We start from the raw sequence: 21,136 nt of genomic DNA on the forward strand, positions 1-21,136 counted from the left end.
AGTCGTGCGGGCAGTACCTGGACACCTCTTCTCACTGCACGGCTTCACCTCCTCTCCGGTGCCCTCGCAGGGGTAGCCCTGTGCGCCTGTGGCCTGGCACATGCGGAAGCGGCGCTGCCAGCCTGTGTCACACGTCTTGGAGCACAGGCTCCACGCGTTCCACGGCCCCCACTTGCCATCTGTGGCTGCGGGAGAGGGGGGCGTGAGTGGCCCCAGGTGCCCCCAGGGCCAGGGCTGCCACTTGCCGCCCTTGCGCCGAGCACTCACCCGGGCACTCAAGGTTGCCGCACTCGCGGGTGTCGGTGAGGGCACCCGTACACGTAGCCCAGGCTGGGCCCGCCACACTGCACTTCCGGCTGCGCTGCTGAGTCCCGTTGGCACAGGATGTGGAACATGGGCCCCAGGGACCCCATTCTAGCCACTGGCCTTCCACTGCATGGGGAGACACAAGCAGGGGTGGCCGTTGAGCAAGGGGTGTGGGGACTGGTGAGGGCAGAGCACCACAGGGAGATGGCAGAGCCTGCTGTCTTTCAGACTTGAGCCAGGCCAGACCCACGTAAGAGGGGTGGATGAAGGGGGGCTGGAGGGAGCAGGTGGTGCCTGGGCCTGGTCCTGCCTGCCTGTCACCAGCTCCAGGAACACAGGATACCTCTCCACTCAGCACCAAGGCACGTGCTCTCTTTTGGCTAGGGAAAGGGGCCCCCAGGAGCACCTTCTGATATTTGTCCCTGCTTAAGCCCAGCTCTGTGTCCCCTCCCAGCCCAGCTGGCCATAAGCACCAAAGTGCTATGAACAGCAAGGGTAGCCCAGGGCTTAGGGGAAGGGGCACTGGCAAGCAGCCCCCTTTTGATGGGATCACAGTGTGCCAATGCCAAGTCTGGACTGGGCCAGGTCACCTCCCATACTAGCAGGTATACTTCGTCAGTCTCCCCATGCTTGGTCAAAGTTCATGGGGCCCCCAGGGGCAGGGCACTGGACCTGACTGCCTCCCCTGGGTCTCCCGACCCCCACCCGGCTGGGCAGCGCCCGCCTGGAAGCCCACGGGCGCTACTGACCCGGGCAGGCGGCCATACTGCAGAGCTTAGTCTGCAGCTCGGGACCCTCGCAGGCCTTGCCGCCGTGCTGGGGGGGCACGCAGGTCCGCATCCGGCTCCGGGACCCCCGCCCGCAGCTGCGGGAGCACAGGCTCCAGGACCCCCACTCCTCCCACACGCCGTGCACTGCAAGGAAGCACGTGGCCGATGGCTGGGCGGCACCTTGGCCCCGCCCACTGCCCATCCGCCCACAAATCAGGAGTTCGGCAGCTCTGCGACCGCTCCTCACTGGCTCTTCCCTGGGTTCTGTTGCCAGGGGGCTCTCTCAGGGCGCCAGCACTCTGCCCTTTGAGGGGATGTGGAAGACACAGGCTTCTAGTCCCAACTCACACAGGGCACCTCCTGTGGACACCCGGTCAGAGAGACTAGGATCAACCCAAGAGGGGAACCAGGGGTCCCGGGAAAGGGCTCAAGATCCACCCCACCCCACCCAACTCCACCCCTCCCCACCCCCAGACCCGGAGCATGAATTCAACATGGCAGGCTTGGAGCAAGAGAAGTGCCCCTCCCAGCCCCAAGCGCATGGACACACAATAGACACGAACCTCTACACGGACACTGACACAAAGCGCTCCCACTCTGGAACACAGCTTGGCCCCAGCCCTCTGCAAGCTCCTGCCACACCCTGGGGTACCAAGACTCCTTCCCAGGGAGGCCCTACTTTAAATCCATAGCCTGGAGCTGGTCACAGCCTAGGCGCCACTTCACTCCCCCGGGGCACAAGGAGCAGGACTGGCTGAAGCTGCCCAGCCCCACCCCTCGTGGTGGACCACCTGTCCCAGGCAGACACATGCATGTTCTCCATAACTCCATGCTGAACTGAGGAAGGCTTAGGGGTCTGGGGTGCTCCCTGGGGAGTAGGATGGGGAGCCACAGGAGGGAGGGGATGGTCAAGGAAGGTTTCATTAAAAAAAAAAAAAAAAGGTATTTGTCTTAGATTTCAAAGGACAGGCTGAATTTTAATAGCCAAGGTGGGGTGGGGGGGATAGGACGAAAATAAGCAAATGCAGGGAGGTGGGACAGTACAAGAGGTGCTGGTGCGGCCAGAGCGTAGGGAACAAGGAGAGCGATGAGGGTAGAGAGATGAGCCTTGATCACCAAGACGTAGGCACGAGGGGAGTGATGTGCCCAGCACTGAGCCCACTGGTGTGGGCCCCGGTCTGATCCACCTGTGTGCCCAGTGCCCTGTGCGGGGCTGGGCACGGTGTGGGGGACAGTCAAATTTGTTGAAAGAAAGAAAGGAGGCAACCAACTATCTTTGGAAGATTAACCTGCCCAAGTCCCAGGCAGGACCAAACCCTGCAGGCAAACGGGGCGGGGAGGACGGGCATACCTGGGCAGGTGGCAGAATTGTTGCAGGGCCGGGTCTCCCGCAGGGGCCCGCTGCACAGGGTCCCATAGGGGGAGGACACGCAGGAGCGGGTCCGCACCTGCAGACCCTGCCCACACGTCAGGGAACACACGCTCCACGGGGACCACTCCTCAGCCGCCGGGTCGCCTACAAGAGAGGGACAGCGTCGGCGGCAGGGGGCACCTCCCAAACACTCAGTCTCTAGGGATCCCCCTACCCTGACCCCAAGTGACAGGTTCTTCAGGAGGCAACCCGGCCCTGCCCACAGGCCTCACGTGGCAGAGAGACGTGACTGAGCTCCAGGACACAGACACAGATGGGCACATGCCAAGCACACACGCCAACAGACGCCACAGAGTCGGGCTCCCGCCGCAGAGGAAGGGAGGCAGGCCCGAGTTACCTGTCTGCGCCATGTACAGCCCAGGCTCATCTGCAGACCTTGGCCACTGAGTTTTCACCTTCGGTTCCTCTTCCGGCTCCTCACCTGGAACACGGAGGTGGTGGCAGGGGCTCAGCAAAGGCCAGCTCTGTCCTGCCAGAGTGGCGGAGAGAAGGCAGCCTTGCTTACCCTCAGCCTGAGAGCCAGGAACCAACCACAGGAGATGCTGAGAGAACATCACATCCTGCCCCCTGCCCCCCCAACCATTTTATGGATAAGGAAACTGAGGCTCAGAAGGCCACACAAGGACATCCGCAAGCCTCAGAAGCATCTTTTCCTCCTCTTGCCTTTGCCAGACTGGGGAGACTGGAAAGGAGCGGCTGCTCATATTAATGAGCCCTGGAGGCTTCTGTGCCAAATGCTGTCCATACTTATCTCTTTTAATCCTCCCCTGGGAAGTAGGGATCATCATCTCTGTTTAAAGATGAGGAAACTGAGGACCAGAAGAGGGGAAATGACTTGTCCAAGACCACACAGCTTAGTGAGCCTGAAGCCCGGGCTCTTTCCCCTCACTGGGCTGACTCCCAGGGCTGATGAACAGCCAAGTCAGGCAGCTGCGACTACCCCCTAACTAAGCCTGCCTCTGGCACGAGATTCATGCCAAGCCAGGGGCTGAGTCTTGGGCCCGGATGCTGCTCCCCAAGCACCACTGGACTGTGACCTGGAGGCACAGGTCAGAATGCTGCTCCTCTGAGACCCAAGGGCCTGGGGCAGGTGCCTGCATCCAGCAGACCCTCCTCCCCACTGCCCCGGCAGCCGGGAGAGCAGCAGGTGCTCCAGGAGGCCACTGCTGCCTCGGCCCCAGCCTCACGGGCCCTTGGCCACCCTGATTTACGTGTCTGGTCTAGGTCTTGGAAGCACCGCCAGCCCTGGCGCAGGGGCTAGGAGCTCCCATGCTCCAAAGCCGGCCCTTCCTGCTCAGACATGAGCTCATCCAGGCCCTCCCCTACACGCTGGGTAGCGAGGATGGAGGCAGACCTAAGTGCAGAGGGGAAGACCTGGCCCATGTAGAGGATGCTGGGCAGATGGGACTGGAATAGCATTTGGGGACAGGGCTCAGCCCATGCTGTCCCCAAACTAGACAGTACTCCTCTCCCCGACCCCCAGGCCCTCTCCTTTTTCTGAAAGCCAGCACCGAACAGGCACTCTGTCTGAAGGAACCCGAGAGCGCTGTACTCTTTCTGTCTCCTGCCGCCCCGTGCAGGCTCTGCATCCGAGAGAAAGCTCTTCCTGACCAGGCATAAAGAGTGGCCACCCTGGGCAAACCCACTGTCCAGGGGACCCTGAACTGCCACTCAGCCCAGCTTCTTCTGGTCTCATCAACGCCAAGGCCCTTCCCTCCACCTCAGACACCAGTCTCAGAACCTGATCTCCATCATCCCAGAAACTTCTCCAACATCTCTGAAGCCTGGACCCCAGGACAGCTTCAGAGTCAGGCAGCCCTGGATCCCAACTGGGGCGCGGACAGTGACCAGCTGTGTGACCTTGGGAAAGTGTCTTTGCCTCTCTGACCCTGTTTTCATCTCTGTAGAACAACACTCAGAATACCCCTACCTCGAGGGCTGACTCGAGGATGCCCTGACAGGAGGCCATGAGGCCCTTAGCACTCTGCTTGGCACGTGGCAAGTGCTCAGAAGGCAGTAACTATCCAGTTTATTTTTACCGTCTCCCCTCCCCTCCCAATCTCTACCCCTTCTGCACCCTCACATGCCACCCTTCAGCCCCCTAGGCCTCCTCCCTTTGAACAGGATCTGTGATCCCTCCTGGCCTCACTTGGGGCCCTGTCTCTATCAGGGCCACAGAGAAGGTATTGGTGCCATACCTGTCAACTCCTGAATCCCCTCACTCAGCCCTTCCGCCACACCCGCTCAGCCAGTCCCCAGCCCCGGAGCCTTGTGACAAGCCGCCTTCTCCACGCCCACCCCCAGGCTGCCAAAGAAATCTATGGCTGTGCCAACTGGCACCTCGACAGATTCAGGGCTGCACATCCGCTCGGCTCCCTGCCTTCCCCATTCCCCGCCTCCGCTGGCCAGGCCAGACTGTGACCTCTCTCCTCAAGCCCGTCTCTGCCCACTCTCCCTGCAACAAGCTCCTTTACAGACAAAGCAGAAGCTATGACTCGGGAGCCCCCCCACTTCTTGCCCCACCCCTCCAACTCCCAACTTCCCTGTAGCCCTTCTCACAAAGGCCAGCCCCTCAGCCTGCTCCTGCATCCTACTCCTCCCCCCTTCTCAGGAGGGCTCATCCACTGCCCCCTCTCTCCCCAGCATTTCGTCAGCATTCTCCCTTCGTCACAGCCCTTGAATGGACCGAGGCCTCCCCCATTCTGTGGGGAAACCTCCTTGGACCCTCCTTCCTCCCTCAGCCACTGCCCTCTGGCTTCTCTTCACCACCGATGAGTGGTCCACAGCTGGCACTCCAGTTTCTCACCTGCCACTCACGTCCTGGCTCAAATGTCACCTCGCCTGGTAATTCACTGCAGTCTGGCTTCTGACGGCATCTTTCTGCTGGACCTGTTCCTGACAGTCATCGACGCCCTCCATGTTGCTAAATCCTACGGACGCTTTGCAGCCTCTCTCGCTTGACCCCTCGGCAGCATTCGGCCCCGCTGACTCTTCTGCCTTGAAACACTCCCCTCCCCGAGTCTCCTGGTTTCCTTCCAGCTCTCTGGCTTCCCTGTCTCAGGCTCCTAGACTGGTCTGTCTTCCTGTTGCTTCCCACATCGGGCATCCACGCTCGTCCTGTTTTCACTGCACACTCCCCCAGCTCAAGGCTTAAATAACGCCTTCTGAATGGCTGCTCCCAAGTCATTATTCCCAGCCCCGACCCCCACCGCCAGTGCTTCTCTCCTGTATAGCCTCCTGCCTCCCGAACAGGTCTCTTGACAGGGGGCCCTCAAACTCAGCATGTCCAAAATAGGATCATCATCTCCTCTCAAACCTCCATCTGCTTATTCCCCACCTTCTTTGCCTGGAAAACTCCTACTTGACTTTCAAAACCCACCTTAAATGACCTCTCATCTGTGAACTAACTCTTTCTTGTCCCCCACTCCCCAGACAGAGTTGGCTGCCCCCTCTTCTACATGCCCTCTCATCAGATGATTCCATCTTCCGACTGTCTGAACTTACCCCCACCCATGAGCCCTCTGAAAGAAGGCTGTGTGTGAGCCATCTCCCTGACCACAGTGAACACCGGCACCGAATCTGGCCCAGAGAAATATCAATAAACATCAATGAACACCACTGCTCCTGGCTTCCCCCCTACCCCAGGAGGGTCACTGGAAATGGTCATTTGTAATCTTGAGTATCAGCTCTGCCCAGGAGTCCTCCACCTAGATCACCCCAAGCCTGACACCCATTTATTAATACACATTCTGGAAATGTGGTTCCACTTTTTGCAAAGCCAGCCGAGAGTCCCCTCGTCCAGCTCCTGTATTGGCATCTTGGCCATCACTGTGTCTGTCGCGCCGCCCATCCACCAGCCTGGCATCTGGTAAGCCCACCAAACCCAGATGTGTGAGAAAGCAGCCTGATATGATTGTCGTGGATTCACTGCTTCCTGCAGTCCCCATGTCCTCTACCAACCGCTCACCAACTGTTTGCTGGCCAGCCCCCCGATATAACCAGAGGTGGTGTCGATGGTTTCTAGAACCCATCCTATTTGAAAATCAGAACATGTCACAGGTCCAGCTCTGAGTCCCTCTCCTAGCCTCCTGGGCTGAGGCAGAGAGGGAAAGGAACAAGCCCAAGGTCACACAGCTAGGGCCTACACTGATGGCCCTCCCTTCCGCCCTCCCCCCACCTCCCTCAGAGAAGAGGCCAGCAATGTGTTTCCCCCACACGTGAAAGCCAGTTCTCCCTGAAGGGGGAAGAAGACGGATAAGGCCAGAGGTGTCATTATTGAAATAAACGTTTATTCAGCATATACTGCGTGCAGGCCCCAGGGCTCTGGGCCCACAGCAGGGGGAGTCAGAGAGGCAGCTGAGGCAAGAGGACAAGGAGGGCTCCGGGAAGGGGTGTGTGCACCCCCAGAACTCCCGAGCGTCCCACCCAGTGAGCTCTGCAGGCCTGCTGGACCAGGCGCTCCGATGCTCGCAGTCTTGCGATCCAGCAGCTTTCCCACCTGGCTGCCTGCCGTGGGCACAGACGGACCTGCGGCCTGGGACACGCTTCCCGGCTCAGCCCTGATGACCTCTTAACTGTTCTGTTTTGTGTTGAATAAGGAAACATTTACTACACAACCCCTACGTGCCATCACTGTGCACTCAACATCACCTCACCGAATCCTCATTAAGAGGGTTCTCCCATCTGACTAATGAGGAACGAGGCTCCAAGGTCTCACACCGGAGAGGCTGATGTGGGATTCGAAACCAGGCCTCCCTGACTCTGGGGGCCATGCTCTTTCTACTGAACTGTGCCGGCTCTGACAAAATGCAACTTGACGTGGATCTCCTCAGTGATGGCTTTCCGAATTCCCATGGACCCCGAGTCACTCCCTCGCCCCAACGAAGCCCCTCAGACTTGCCTCTGTTATCCTGTTTTCATACCACTTTCTGATTGTTCCTTTGCACACCTACTCCTCCCTCCCCTACCATGAGCCTGATTTGCCTCCATAGCCTCCAAAGTGATCCCCTGGGAGCCCAGCTCCAGCCACCACACCGCCCTGCTGAGGAACCTGCAGTGGCTCCCCACCGCTTCAGCCACAGTGTAAATCTCAGAGCCTGGCGTGCTCTGACCTCTGCTGATCCGTCCAGTCCTGTCTTCCCCTCCCCGCCAGACAGCCAAGCACACTGTGAGGCCATGTGGGCCAGTGGGAAGGACAAAGATTCGGGAACCAAGCAGATATAGGTTTGATTCCCAGCTCTGCCACAGTCTTGCTGTGTGCCCTTGGGCAAGTTGCCTCACCTCTCTGAGCTTAAAAATCTTTAACTGAAAATAAAGATGACACTTCCCACCACAGGTATATGGTGAGAATTAAATGAAACAAGAGACATGGACCACCTGGAGTACCATAAGCTCTCAATAAAAAGGAGCTGCCACCCCCTTCTTGCTATCCCTTGAACATGCAAATACTTTCCTCCCTCCATGCATCTGCTAATGGTGTTCTGTCCCCTTGGAATGCCCTTTCTTCACCTCAATCTGCCAAAATCTTCTACATGTCAAATGTCACCTCCTCCAGGAAGCCTTCCTAGGCTGACCACACAGGGGTTTGGGTACGTTGGTCTCTTCTTCTGTGGCTTAGACCCCAGGCTGCCTCCTGGCTGCAGCTGCAAGTATCCTGGGCTGGTCCCTCTCGTGGGCCCTGAGGAAGGGTCTTGTCTCCCTCGTCCCTCTTGCACAGAGGGCCAAGCTTTGAGCAGTCAGACACAAGACAGGCATTCAGCAAACAGGGGCCAGATATCCCTGAGGGTTCCTCCACCCAACCCCACAGGGGCCACTCTCATCTCCCCTTGGCCGTGGCAGGCAGGGTGGGCACAGGCCCTCTGCCATCTGAGCAGGACTGCAGGCACCTGCTACACCATGCTCCGCAGACCCTGCTCCTCCAGCCTCCACACAGTCCAGCCCCCTCAGCCTCCTTTGTCGTGAACGTGTTAAAAATAACCACGATAATCATCACTTCCACACGAGAGAGCGGTGCGATTTACAAAGCCGTCCTCCCCTCCAGGGCTCTCTGCATCCTCCCTGAGGCCGGCCCCAGAGCCCTGAGGAGGCACCCACCGATCCCCTTGAAACAGGGCTCTGTCACGTCCCTCCATGGCTCCCCACCCCAGCACTGCTCCTTGTACCCCACAGTGCATCAGAATCCCATGGGGGCAGAGGCAGAGGGAGGTGGCTTTTGAAAATTCCAGGCTCTACCTCCGCAGTCCAATGCGACTGTGTATCTCTGTAAGACCAGATGCCCAGCCAGAAGGCCAGTCCCCCTCTGATGACTTCCTCCCCCAGCTGCTGGCCTCTCTGCCCAGCCTCCCAACATCACTAGCGGCGTCCTGCTGCCTCCCCCACATGGCCAGGAGCTCCTCGAGAGCAGGGACCACATCTGACTCACCCTGCCTCCCCAACAATGCCCAACTTCTTGCTGCCTGGAAGCCTTTGGCCAACAAGGTGAGGTCCCAGTATTTGGGGACAGCAGTCAGAGCCTTGGCCTCGTCCCCCACCAGTGGGGCTACTGTCCAGCAACACCAGTCTACTGGCTCCCTGCCCCCGGCCCTTCACGCCTCCACGCCCTTGCACAGGCTGCTTCCTCTACCTTGAAAGCCCTTCCTCCCGCAGGGTTTCCCAAAGCGTGTGGTGGGAGATGACCTGGGGTGGCTCACAAACAGGCCATTAAATAACACTGGATCATGGACCGAGGAAGGTATCCCCTTTCCAGGTCTCTTTTAATTAGGGTGACTATTTGCCAATCTGCCTGGGATGTCGTCCTGATGTAATTAATAGTACCTCCCTCCCTTTATAACCTCAAAAATGTCCCGGTTTAGATGAAAAATTATATGGTCAACTTACTTTTAATCCTTCCAAATGCATGAAAGATAAAGTCTCTGTGCAGTCCGAGACTTTAACACATCCACAGCACGTGCTAATTTCTCTTTCTAACAAATCGAGAGGAGGGACAAGCATCGTGCTGGAATTTAATAATGTCGCTTTGTTTTCACTGTGGTTGTTTCTTCGGTTATCTTCTATTTCAGATATGTGATCCTCTTCTTCCATTTATGACATGAAATTTCTTTTTAATATACTACATTTAAAAAGCGATTCGATTTAAAGAAAAATTTCATAGGCTAGTGAATTCCTACTCACTCTTCAAAACTCAACTCACAATCACCTTCTTTAGACTGCCTTGCCATTCCTTTGTGGTTTAATCCCTCACTCTTCCTCCTCCCCTGACATCTGGCACATGTTCGTCATCCTTATTACACTAAATGATGACAACATGCAAATATTTATTAGGGATTTACCATGCGCCAGGCACCGTGCTAACCACATTCTCTTGCTGAATCCTCACCATTACTCTGGAATAGCTCTGCCTCTATTTTACAGGTGATGAAACGGGGGTGAAGAAACTTGCCCACGGTCACACAGCTAGTCAGTGCTGGGGTCTTGACTCGAACCTGGGGCTGGGTGACCTCAGCCTGTGGCCTTGACCACCAATGTACACTAGTGGTCACTCTCCCCCACAGAGGGCAGAAGGTCTGCCTGGTTCACCTCGGATCTCATTCAGTCAGAGCCGGCCCAAGGCCTGGCACAAACTCCACCCTGAGAAAGACGTGAAGACGTGTGTGGTGGATGGGCTGGGACTCCGTCCCTGCTGAGATGTCTGGGGAGTCTGTGCCCCACTCTCCATCCATGATGGAGCACTCAGAGCTCCCGCAGCACAGATCTGGCTGGAAGGACTTTCTAGGAAACGCATCCCGTGTGCTAGGTCTCCCCCCCCAACCCTGAGAGAGACCCTGCCTCCCTGATGTCTGAGCCCCAAACAGGCAGGTAGGGCCCCACTTCCCGCCTCCAGGCCAGGCTGGCCGAAAGAGGACAGCAGGGGCCGAGCGCTGCGAGGAGAGAGGCCAGTATAGGACTGGGTTGGGCAGGTCAGAGGAGCTTCCTAGAGGAGACAGGGCTTGAGCTGTGCTTGGAAGGAGGGAGAAGTTCTGGACAACCAAGGGCAAAGGGCATTCCGGATGAGGGAAACAGCCCAAGCAAAGGCAGGGAGGCCAGAAAGCAGGGTGTTCTGGGGCCAGTGAGGAGCCCCAGTTGAAAGGGTAGGAGAGAATCAGAGGGAAGGCTGGAAAGCAGGCTGCAGCTGGAATGCCGGGCTGAGGAGTTTGGGCCATGATGGGGAGTCACCGGAGGCCGGATCAGGGAAGTGACACACAGAGAACCAGGGGTCCTGAGGCCCAGAGGGGCAGCACCTTATCCAAGTCACATAGCAACAGTGGCAGAATGGGGGTCTGAACCCACTCTTGCCTCCCAGGCCTGACACTCAGGAGACCCCAGGCTCACCCGGTGCCATGCCTCAGGAATGGAGCCTGGATAATGGGGAGGGTGGACTAGCACAAAACAGCCAAGAGTGGGACAGTGCCCCTGGGGGGAGGCAGGGAGTGTGGCAGAGGAGGGAGGGGGGTTGCAAGAATGAAAGACACTTTGTCCCAGGTGTCACTCTGCACAGCCATCCCCATTGGCCAGCACCTCCTCAGGATGGGCGGGTCAGTGGGCAGGAACTGCACATTGGCGGCCGGCCCCCAGGAGCTGGGCTCTGCAGCTGGCACTACCTCTACGACCTGCCTTCCTGCCCTGGCCTCAGCCAGCCTCTGTGCCAGTCCTCGGCCAAGCGCCTTCCCGCCTATCTTCCCTTTCTTCCTCTCCCCCCACTTAACAGATTGCGGCAGCAAGATGGCACAAATTTATGGCTCAACTCACCAAAAATAACAAGAGATCTATCAAAGGCAGTTTGCGTGAAATTAACAGGCGCCTGTACCCTGTTGTCAAACGCACTCGGCTCTGAGGCGGGCCCAGTCACTCCGCTCCATCACTGCCCACCAGCCCCTGGCCTCACCGCTCTTCCAGTACCAACCCAGCCCCACCCGCTTGGCCTTGCTGTTGATCCTACAAGGGGTGTGCCAGAGAAGGGGAGCACAGCTCCCCTGCCCCAGTGCCTGGCAGAGGGGCTGGGACGAGGGTCTCACTCTTCCTGTTCACCACCGTCCCCACCAATCTTACTCTCAATCTGGCAGCTCTCTGTGCCAGCCGGTTCTCCTGCAGCTGGTACATGTGTCCAGCTGGCCCAGCGGGGAGGAGGTGAAGGGAGGCATGGAGGTGAGGCCAAGGGCTTGGCAAAGGTGGTGCTGCCACCAGGCACAGAGTGCTCCAGGCCCTGATGATGCCACTGGCCCTCAGATGCCCTCTGCCACATGGAACAAACTAAGTCTTGTGCCCATCACCTCCCCCAGAAAGGTTGGGCAGAAGGGAGGAGGTGGCAGAGAAGAAGAGCCTCTTACCTGCCAGGGGAGAGGAAGGGGCTGTGCCAGCCCAGCTCTGGGCACCAGTGTGCCGAGAGAGACCACTTCTGATGGCCCATCACCCCCTGCAACACCCTGCAAGAGCCCTCCCTGCAGGCAACCCCAAGGAGCAGCTTGGAAACATGCCAAGCAGGACAAGGGGCGTGAGCAGAGGTCAGGCCTGGGAACAGCTGGGAGCCCAGGGCTCCCTGCTCAGAGATGATACTAGGCCTCATGCCCAGAATCAACCAGCATCCAATTTCCACCCAACCTCAGTGCCAGAGGCGCCTGCAGAGGCTCTGATGTTGGTGGGATGATGGTGCCCTTCCCGTCACCGGCCCTCTCTGACCCCCAAAGACACCCCAGCTACCAACCAACTCCTGCTTCCGGCTTCACCCAAGCCCAGCTGGCGGCTCCTGGCTCTGTGCTCCACATGGCAGCCTGCCCAGATGGTGCCTGCCCATGAGGGCAGAGCCTTGCTCCATCCACTGCAGACCACTGGGCTGATGGACCACAGGGAAAGCCAGACAAAAGAACCCACCCTTTGCTGAGCATGATGGGGGAGGCCCCCACAGAGTGACAGGCAGTGGCGGCCAGGCAGGAAGAGCCATAAACCTCCTGATATATGCCTGGTGCTCTCTGCCGATGTTCGACAAAGAAGTGAAATTCAATTTCTTCCTGCAGGCACTAAATCCCAGGCCAGCCTCCAGGGCCGGTGACCTGCCCACGGCCTGGCTGTCACTCAGACGGCTTCATCGACCACTGTTAGAGGCCAAGCTGGCCTACGGGAGAGGCCAGAGCAAGGCCACTGGGCATGTGCCATGGATGGGCGTGATGCCAGATATCTCATGGGGGAAGCTGAGAAACACTTCTCCCAAAGCAGCGGGTGAGGCTACTGTCAGATAAACATCCCCTCTAATTAATTCAGGGATATCCTCCCATTTTACAGATGAAGAAACTGATGGGAAAAAAAAATAAAATGGATCCACTCAAGGTAACAGTCAAAGACAGTTCCCAACTCCAGGGCTCTGGTCTCCAAAGCAGGGATGGGGACCGATCATGCTCCTCCAGTACTCCTAGCAGCCCTCACATGAGACCCCCTCCTCCTTGTAAACACTCTCAGTCAGATCCAGGTGCCCCTTCTGACTTCCATCCCTGCGTGACATCCTCATAATGGTAGGCCAGCATCTGTTATCCCAAATAGGGAAACTGCGGCCCAGAGAGAGGAAGGAACTTCCTGTTAGTACTAGAGCTAGAGACCAGATCCCAGATCTGCCTCCCTCCCACTCCCATGTCCTAGGCCCCCTGTTCCCTGCCAGGCCACCTGGTCAGTCCCTGGCCCAGCACCGTTCAGCAGGCTTGTAGGATCAGCTGAGGGGCTTGGGGTCTAGAAGCTGCAGGAAGGAGGGTCAGCAGAAGGTGGCTGTGGTGGAGGGAGCTGGGGTGGGAGCAGGAGCAGACAGGACTCAGGGGCTTGAGAGCTTTTGCCCAGTCAGCAGGAAGCTCTAGCAGCTGGCGGCCTCGGTCCCAGAAGACATGGACCCAGAGGAGAGAGACAGGGGACCCTGGGAGCTGAGCCAGCTTAGCCCTCCACGGCAGCTTCAGCTTCGAAGCTCAGGCCTCTTCATCCAGGCACATTCTTCCACGCCTCCCTCTGCCCTGACCCTGGGGCCACTGCCAGAATCACTGACCCATGTGGGCAGGAACACATCCCTGCTCCCTCCCTACTTCAGCCTCCAGGCAAACTTGTCAACGTGCAGTGCCAGGGGCCTGCCACAGTCACTCCCAGCTTTGGGCCTTTGCATACACTGCTCCCTATGCCTGGAATGCCCTCACCACTCCTGTGGCTTGGCAGGCTTCCACTTGTCCTTTAGATCTCTGCTCCTGTATCACTTCCTGCAGGAAGCCTTCCCTGACTGCCCAATTAGGGGGTCCCCTCTCTGGGTTTATCAAGCTGCATTATCTGATTTACACCCCCCACTCATCCACCCAGACAGCAAACTCTTCGAGAGGTCTGACCTCCATCCATTTTGGTGACCCCAACATCTGGGCAAGGCTGAACACAGGGGGAACATGGGTAAACGACTATGTGAATGGCCCCAGAACTTGCCAAGATGGGCACCAATGGGCACCATGAGCCCCCTGGACACACCCATCCCACCCAGGACCCCCTCAGACTCACCATATCTCATCTCGGTTGTGAACAGGTCATTGCTGCTCCCCGAGTGCAAGTCGGCCTCAGCAGGGGGGGCTGGGCCCCCAGGCACCAGGGCATTGGACAGGGTGTGGGCAGCAGGAGGACCTGGAGGCGTGGTGGTGGCAGGGCCGGCCCCCGCCTCACCAGGGCAGCTGCAGCCCGGCTGGGCAAAGCCACAGGCCCTGCCGGCAGCGCGGCCACACTCCTCGCTCCAGCGGCAGAGCACACCGCAGGTGAACTGGCTGGAGTTGTTGTTGTTGATGAGCAAGACCTCGACAAAGCGGAAGGCCAGAGCAGCGGGCGCCAGCAGGCGCGGGGCCTCCGAGGGCTCAGCTGACAGGCACAGCTGCACGAAGTTCTTGTCGAAGTGCAGGAAGGTAAAGGGGCCCGAGCCGCCGCACAGCTCCAACCCCACTGCCTCCTCCTCCACCTCCGGCCGCCCCACCTCCGACTCCGCCTGGGCCACCGTCTCCTCGGGGCTGGGCCGCAGGCAGGTAAAGTTGACCAGGTAGTGGTCCAGGGGCAGCAGGCGGGGGGCAAAGTGGGCGCACACCTGCTCCTGGCGGTTGAAGCGCAGGTAGAGGGAGTACTTGGTGGGGTCAGGGTTCTCCAGGGTCCAGGAGCAGCCCGAGGCGATGGTAGGAAAGAGGTCCTGCAGGGAGAAGGCCCCGTAGAGCACGCCAGAGGCCAGGGCGGAGCAGGCGCTGGGGGCGGGGTCGAAGGCAGCGGCCAGGCGCAGGGACAGAATCACAGATAGTAAGAGGGGACAGGCTGGGGTCATCCTATGTCCCTTGCCCTGTGGAGAGAGACAGTGGTCAGTGGCCCCAGGCACAGCCAGCATGGGCGCTGAATCTCCTGCGGCCAGCTACAGGGAGTGGGCCTCGTGGTTAAGACCCTCCTGGCTCTTTTAAGTCCCCAAGAACTTGTGGACCAAGTTCTTTTAGGTCCACATGTGTTATCTTAGACAAGGGACTTGACCTCTCTGAGCCTCAGTTTCCTTACCTGTAAAATGGAGGGACTCAGGAGAGTGCGTGGAATCTTGAAGCCCTTAAGAAACATGAGTTGTTGTTGTTACTATTATCCTCTCGTTCCTCAGTCAGTCCTATCAACCACAAGCACCTCGGCCCGACATTCAGATCCAGCCCCGTCCCCACCACCCAACCTGTATTCCCCAGGACTGTTGCTCCCAGCCGCAGTGTGTCGTGATCAGCTGTGAGGCGTGTCACGTGTAGCCCGGCAATAATTGTCAAAGTAGCGATGTTTGACAACGATTTGCTTTTTTATAAATCAGAGCGATTCAAGGTTATTCCCAGAACAATGTCATTCTCACTCGCTTTACTGAGTGGGAGAGAAAGGGGAGGAGTTACCGCCACAGGGTGCCAGGGACTGCGCACAACCTGAGCCATGCGCATGGGAGGGCATCGCAAGTATGAACGTCATGAGTAGCGCGGCTGTGGATTTCCTGGTGGAAACAAGGGGGAGAGGCATCTGGAAAATGGGTGCAGTAATTTCCCTCTGACCTCTCTTCCTCTTCCACCATGGGGTTATCCTCCAAGGCCTGGCTCAGGGCCTGCTACCCCCAGGGAGGCCACCATGCCATCTCCCTGCTCTTAGCTCCCATAGCCCTTGCCTGAAAGTCTGCGTCACCCAATCATGACCTCCATCCCTTGCTATCTCCCCAGGGCTAGCTCGCTCATCTCATGTGTCTTCAAGATCCTAAGAGTGGAGACCAGAGTTCGCTGACTTCTACCTCCCCGCAAAGTGCTGCACTAAGCTGAGCTCCCAGCAGGTGTGAATGTCCTCCAGGTGTGGGAGGGCAGTCAGGCCCCACGCCCTACCCAGACAGACACACAGGGCAGTCAGGCCCAAGTGGACGAGAAGGGCTGGGGAGCACCTGCAGGTGCCCTCCCACCCACCAGGCCAGGACAGAGCCACTGCTCACAGCCTGCCCAGCCTCCACCCTAGCTGTCCAGAAGACAGAGCCTGGGGCCTGGGCTGGCTCAGCCCCACTTCTAGCCCTGCCCCCAGAGTGATCCACACTGCCTTCCTCCTTCATGCCCACACAGAGCTCACAGCACTGGATGGGCCCCTAGAGCCTGGTTGTTCCACATTAGATGAGAAAGGATGAGGCTCCAAGAGGGCAGGCAACCTGCTCAAGATCACACAAGAGTGGCCAAGCTGGGACTGGAGTCCAGGACCTGAGGGCCTAGCCTGGGTTTCTCTCTCACCCACCAACAGCCTCTTGCTCGATCCCCTTCCTCCTTCAGGCTCCAGGTCTGATGGACAAGCCATTAGCTCTGGGAACTGAACCTCAAACAGGATAATTCACAGGTGTGGCTCGATTTTCCCAAGACACACCCTGCTCCCCAGGGGCAGATTTTCTCCTGGCTGCTCAGGAGTCTAAATAGTGGCCAGGGGGTGCGTGGGGGCAGGAATTAGAAGCCCAGAATTCCCATCCCTGAGTATCCATGGAGCTCCTCACTGCCCCAGCTCCCACATGCTCCAGCTCTCAGCCAGGTCCAAGCCCTAGCCACAAACAAGTACTTGCCCCTCCCCAGCCACAGGTGGGTGGGGGGAATGGGGGAGAGGCAAGCTCAAGGCAGGCCCATTTACTGGGGGGGAGCCAGCCCACCCTCCTCCAAAGACCCGCCTGGAGTTATTCAGCAGAAGCCAGAATAGGCTGTGTCTCTACTGCCCCCCAAGGAGCTGAAAAAAGGACCAGACCCCTGGCCTTACCTGCCCCACAGCATGCCTGTCCCACACCGTTCAGCCTGCCCGGCCTGCTGTGACACCAGCAAAGCCAGCGGCTGATGATGAATGACATCTAATCCCCCCGCTGCCCCCAATTATTTTTAAGCAGGCTGCAAAATTCAGGCCATGGCTGCCGCTCAGCGGAGGGGAGGTGGGGGCTCATTATAACTGGCCTCGCCTCCCCCACTTAGAGCAGGGCAGGAAATCTCCCCACACACCCCAACACACGTGGGCTTGAAGATTCCTGTGCCATGCAGACATGCACGCAAAAGCACGTATGCACAGACGCATGTATGGACAGACGTTCACAGGCACACAGACAGGCACATAGATTCGTGTAAACTACAGATGCATGAACTCACGTGTAGACACAGGTGCACACACTCACATCTATAAGGGTGTAAAGAGCCCGACACTTCTACACATGCACAGAGATACAAATGTACTCTCCAGTGTGAACACACACAGGTATTTGGTTCTTTGAGGCTCAGCATATGACAGCTAAGACCTAAGGATCTGATCTGCTGCTCCTCCCTTTGTGTTCCTGAAGCTGGGGGCTCAGATCTCCCACCCCCACCTCCTGGGCTCTGCTGCTCCCTTCTCCATAGCCCCAACCCATCAAGAAGCACTAAGTCCACATCTTTCAGAGCCACAGCCTGGCTTCTCCAGAACTGAGCCACCTCTAAACCCTGCCCAAGCCCCCTCCTCTTCTCAGTCTCCTTCAGACACCCCCTTCACACCAATTCTGGAACGTCACCCTGCGTATGCATGACTCTCATTGTTCCTGCTGTGACATTAGACCCTTTAGGGGCCCCTTTCTATATCACTCCCCACCCAGAAAATAAGGCAAGGAGCCCAATTGCAAGCTGGGTCACAGAGAGCCTTCCTTAGGAAAGGATCTAGAAGGATCCTCACAGGCAGCCCAAGCGGTTATTAGCCATGATTGACCTCCCTAAGCCTCAGTTTCCCCTCTGTGGAATGGAGACCATGCTCCCTGCCCTGAGGATTGCCTACACCTTCTCATTCAGCCTCCCAATGAGTTCCCACCACAGAGCCTGGCACAGGAGAGCACTCACACATTCCCTTCCCCTTCTCCTCTCCCTCTTCTCAGAACCTCACAAACCCTCCCCTCCTTCCTGCTGAGGTCCACCACTGCTTCTGGGAAGGCTCTCTGGGTTGAACCACAAGAGTGGCTTTGCCACCTCCAAGCCCAGTAAGACCACAAACCTCTCCATGCACAAGAGCTAGAGAGGAGAGGTATGGAGGTCGACTGGGAGGAAGAACTTCCTGGGTCAGGAGATTAATGGAGAGGATAATCAAAAGGCCTCCCACACCAGGACTTCTCTCAGTGAGATGGATGAGTTGCTGGTTGGAGTAATCTCAGTCTCAGGGACCCCCTTCACCGCAGGGCTGCTGCCCCCCATCAAACCTGAGAATCCTACTCTCTGCCCAAGCACACTCAGGCCCCCTTCCTCCCAGACCCCTCAGGCCTGCCCAGCCTCCGGCTTCCCTTCTGCACCAGTGAGGGAATCGGAGGCTTTTGCAGCAGCTGGGAGGGCCAAGACAAGACTAGGGCGGGGAGGGGCAGCTCAGGGCAAGGGCTGGGTCTCCGGGATCCCCGGAATCGACCCCTATCTGCCGGCCCGCCGAGAGCAGCAGCGCTGGGTCGCGGGGAACCGGGAGCCCGGGCCGCGGGCGGGGGAGGGGGCGCGGCAGTGCGCACATCCGTCGCGTTTATCCACCTGGCAGCTCCAATTCGCCCGTCCGTCACTCACCCTCCGTCTCCCGGGTGCTTGCTGCGGGGCCGAGCCCAGGCCAACACGCAAACGGGGACCCCCACTCCGGGCCTCCGGGTCCCCTGCCCATGCCCCGGCCGAGGGGCGGGGTCCTCGAGGACCTCCCTCCCGGGGCTCTGGCACCGAGGAGGGCGCACACCCTCCATCCAGCCTCTGGAGCCGGTGGGCACGACCGAGGGGAGGGGGCGCCCCCCCCCCCAGTGCGGGCTCTCCCTCTCCGAATGGCAGACAGGTCGCTCCGCCTCTCTCGAGGGTCTCTCAGTCCCGGGAGGGGGTTTTCGAGGGAGCTTCTCGCACAGTATAGGAGGGGGAGGAGGGGAGGAGAGGCGGCCCCCAGCCCCCGGGGGCGGTGCCGCGCGGTGGCGGGGGGAGGGGGCGGTGACTCAGCCGCCCTCCGCCCGCCTCCCCGGAACTTTGCAGCAGCTGGAGCCTCCGTTGCTACAGGAACCGAAAGCTTTTGTTCCCCAATGTCAGGGCTGCGGGGCTGCCACTCCCGGGTGGGACCCAGGCCCAGCCACAGTGCCCAGAGGACTTCCGGCCCAGCATAACGTCATGGACCCGAGCCCCCTCTCCTCCACTTACCCGCCCTTCACCAAGCCACTCACGCCAAAGCCAGGATTCTTCAAACTCTTGGGGCGCTCGGGCCAGGTCGCCCCCTAACTCTGACCTGAAGCACTAACTGCCTTAGAAAGTTCCTGATGGCTCTGACCTCCTGGAGGGAGGGAGCGCCTCCTCTGTGCCCCACGTGCCCCTCTGTGACTGACTGCCCACATGGATGCCCCTAACAGGCAGCCTACCTTTGGGGGCCTGGACTTGGGTTTCTGCTCTGTACTTATCCCACCTGCCCTGCCTCGACACTTGAACCAGGACCTCAAAGACCTTGGCCTGCTTTCACTGATGCCTCTCAGGCCAGAGCTGATCCCAGAGCAGTCCCCTGGGATGCTGAAGGAGGGGGAGGTGAGTAAGGGGGAGACTCTGGGAGGCTAAAGGTATTTTCTGGCTTGATTATCTTGGGGGTTGGAGTGAAGGCACTTGAACCAGTTCTGCATCTCTCCTCTGGAATTAGGAGTGGAGTGGAAAGGGGCCTGACCTTGGCCTTGAAGAGAAACAGCCCAATACACCTATCACTGTTGAGCATTACCAGGTGCCAGACACTCTATACAAACGATCTAATTTCATTCTGCCTGCAACTATATGAGGCAGTGATCACTGACCCATTTTACTGAGGGCCAACTGAGGCTCAGAAAGGTTATGTAGCTTGCCCAGGTCACACAGCTTTTGAACCCAGGTCAACTGACCAAAAGCAGAGTTCCTAACTACTTACTCAGCTCCATTACCTGAGGGTTGGAAGGGAGGGAAGAGGGCAGAGACCAGCTGGGGCCTTAGTCTGGGTTACAGAAATGCCTACCACACACACACCCCAGGCTAGACATATCCCTTTCTGAAGAGTGATGGGGGAGGGGGCAGAAGAGGGAAGGAGAAGGAGAAAAGAAGGCTGAGAAGAGAAGAAGAGAGGGAAATTGGTCAATCTTGGTCCAGGAAAGACCCTCCCTTACACCCCCACCACCACCAGGGCATACCCTGTACAGAGTTCACACTGACCCCCACCCCTGTGTCCAGCATGAGGGACACTCCCCAGGTGCCTGCTCTGTCCCAGGTGGACTCCCCCATCGCCTGTTTCATGCCCAAGCCAGACAGGCCACCTTTGCGCCCCCCCCCAACTAGTGGGGACTGCCATGGGGTAGACAGATAGAGGCTCCCTGGGGACACCTGCCCAAGCCCAAACAAGCCCAACCAGACCATCTCAAATCCAGGGGCCAGTCCTGCTGGTCGGTGTCTGATGGCTCAAAGGGCTCCTGAACGGCTGCTGGGATGAGCCCTCCACCCCACCCCACCCCGTTCCCAGAGCCCGTGGCCTGACAACCAGGACTGTTCCCGCACGGATAGCGACTAGCGCGACGGGGCTCCCGGCGTCGCCCACCGAACTCCTCTCCCCAGGGACTTCCCAGCGCTAGTCCTGCAGCCACTGCTGCTCCTGCTGCGGAAACCTGGGGGTGCCCGCGGGAGGAAAAGGGGCAGCGGGTCCAGGGCTGCGGGCAGGGGGCGCCAGAGGACGCCGAGGGGCCCGACTGGCAGCTGCCGAGGCGGGCAGGCGGGCAGTATCTCTCGGCCCAGGAGCCCCTCCCCCCGCGGGCACCAGATCCTTCGCCCGCTCTGCACCCGCCGCGGCGCGGAAGACTTCCCTCGGACCGAGCCGACTGCGGGAGTGGCCGCCAACTTCAGAGCCTACAACCCCCCCCCACACACACACATCATGCCAGCCCCCCGGGCTGCAGGAGGGTGCGCTTGGTGCCCGACTCTATGCCCCGGGGGTGGGAGGAGAGAAATAGGGGATGGACAGATAGACTCCGGCCAAAGAGGGACACAGGAGCCAGGACTGCGAAGCCAGTCGAGATCCCGGCTGGAGAGGAGGTGGCTCGGAGCAGACATGGGGGACACGGCCCCAAGTCCAGGCCGAGGGG

At 58.9% G+C, this 21,136-nt stretch overlaps 1 protein-coding gene across 10 annotated transcripts in view; it reads right to left on the reverse strand.

Moving 5' to 3' along the window:
* Positions 1-21,136, reverse strand: part of ADGRB2 (adhesion G protein-coupled receptor B2) — a 40,038-nt gene that overhangs the window by 17,906 nt on the left and 996 nt on the right. For 8 of the 10 annotated variants that reach the window (XM_058553512.1, XM_058553511.1, XM_058553510.1 and 5 more), the window contains exons 2-8: positions 15,070-15,114; positions 14,053-14,863; positions 2,846-2,929; positions 2,428-2,592; positions 1,056-1,220; positions 268-432; positions 18-185 (exon numbers count right to left, since the gene is read on the reverse strand). In XM_058553512.1, coding sequence (XP_058409495.1) covers positions 18-185; positions 268-432; positions 1,056-1,220; positions 2,428-2,592; positions 2,846-2,929; positions 14,053-14,848 — 1,543 coding nt within the window. In that variant the 5' untranslated portion in view covers positions 14,849-14,863; positions 15,070-15,114. The remainder of the gene's footprint in view (positions 1-17; positions 186-267; positions 433-1,055; positions 1,221-2,427; positions 2,593-2,845; positions 2,930-14,052; positions 14,864-15,069; positions 15,115-21,136) is intronic. The other 2 variants (XM_058553507.1, XM_058553513.1) reach the window with 2 other exon arrangements.

This window comes from Diceros bicornis, chromosome 13 (assembly GCF_020826845.1).
Source record: "Diceros bicornis minor isolate mBicDic1 chromosome 13, mDicBic1.mat.cur, whole genome shotgun sequence".
In the NCBI taxonomy this organism is placed as follows: Eukaryota; Metazoa; Chordata; class Mammalia; order Perissodactyla; family Rhinocerotidae; genus Diceros; species Diceros bicornis.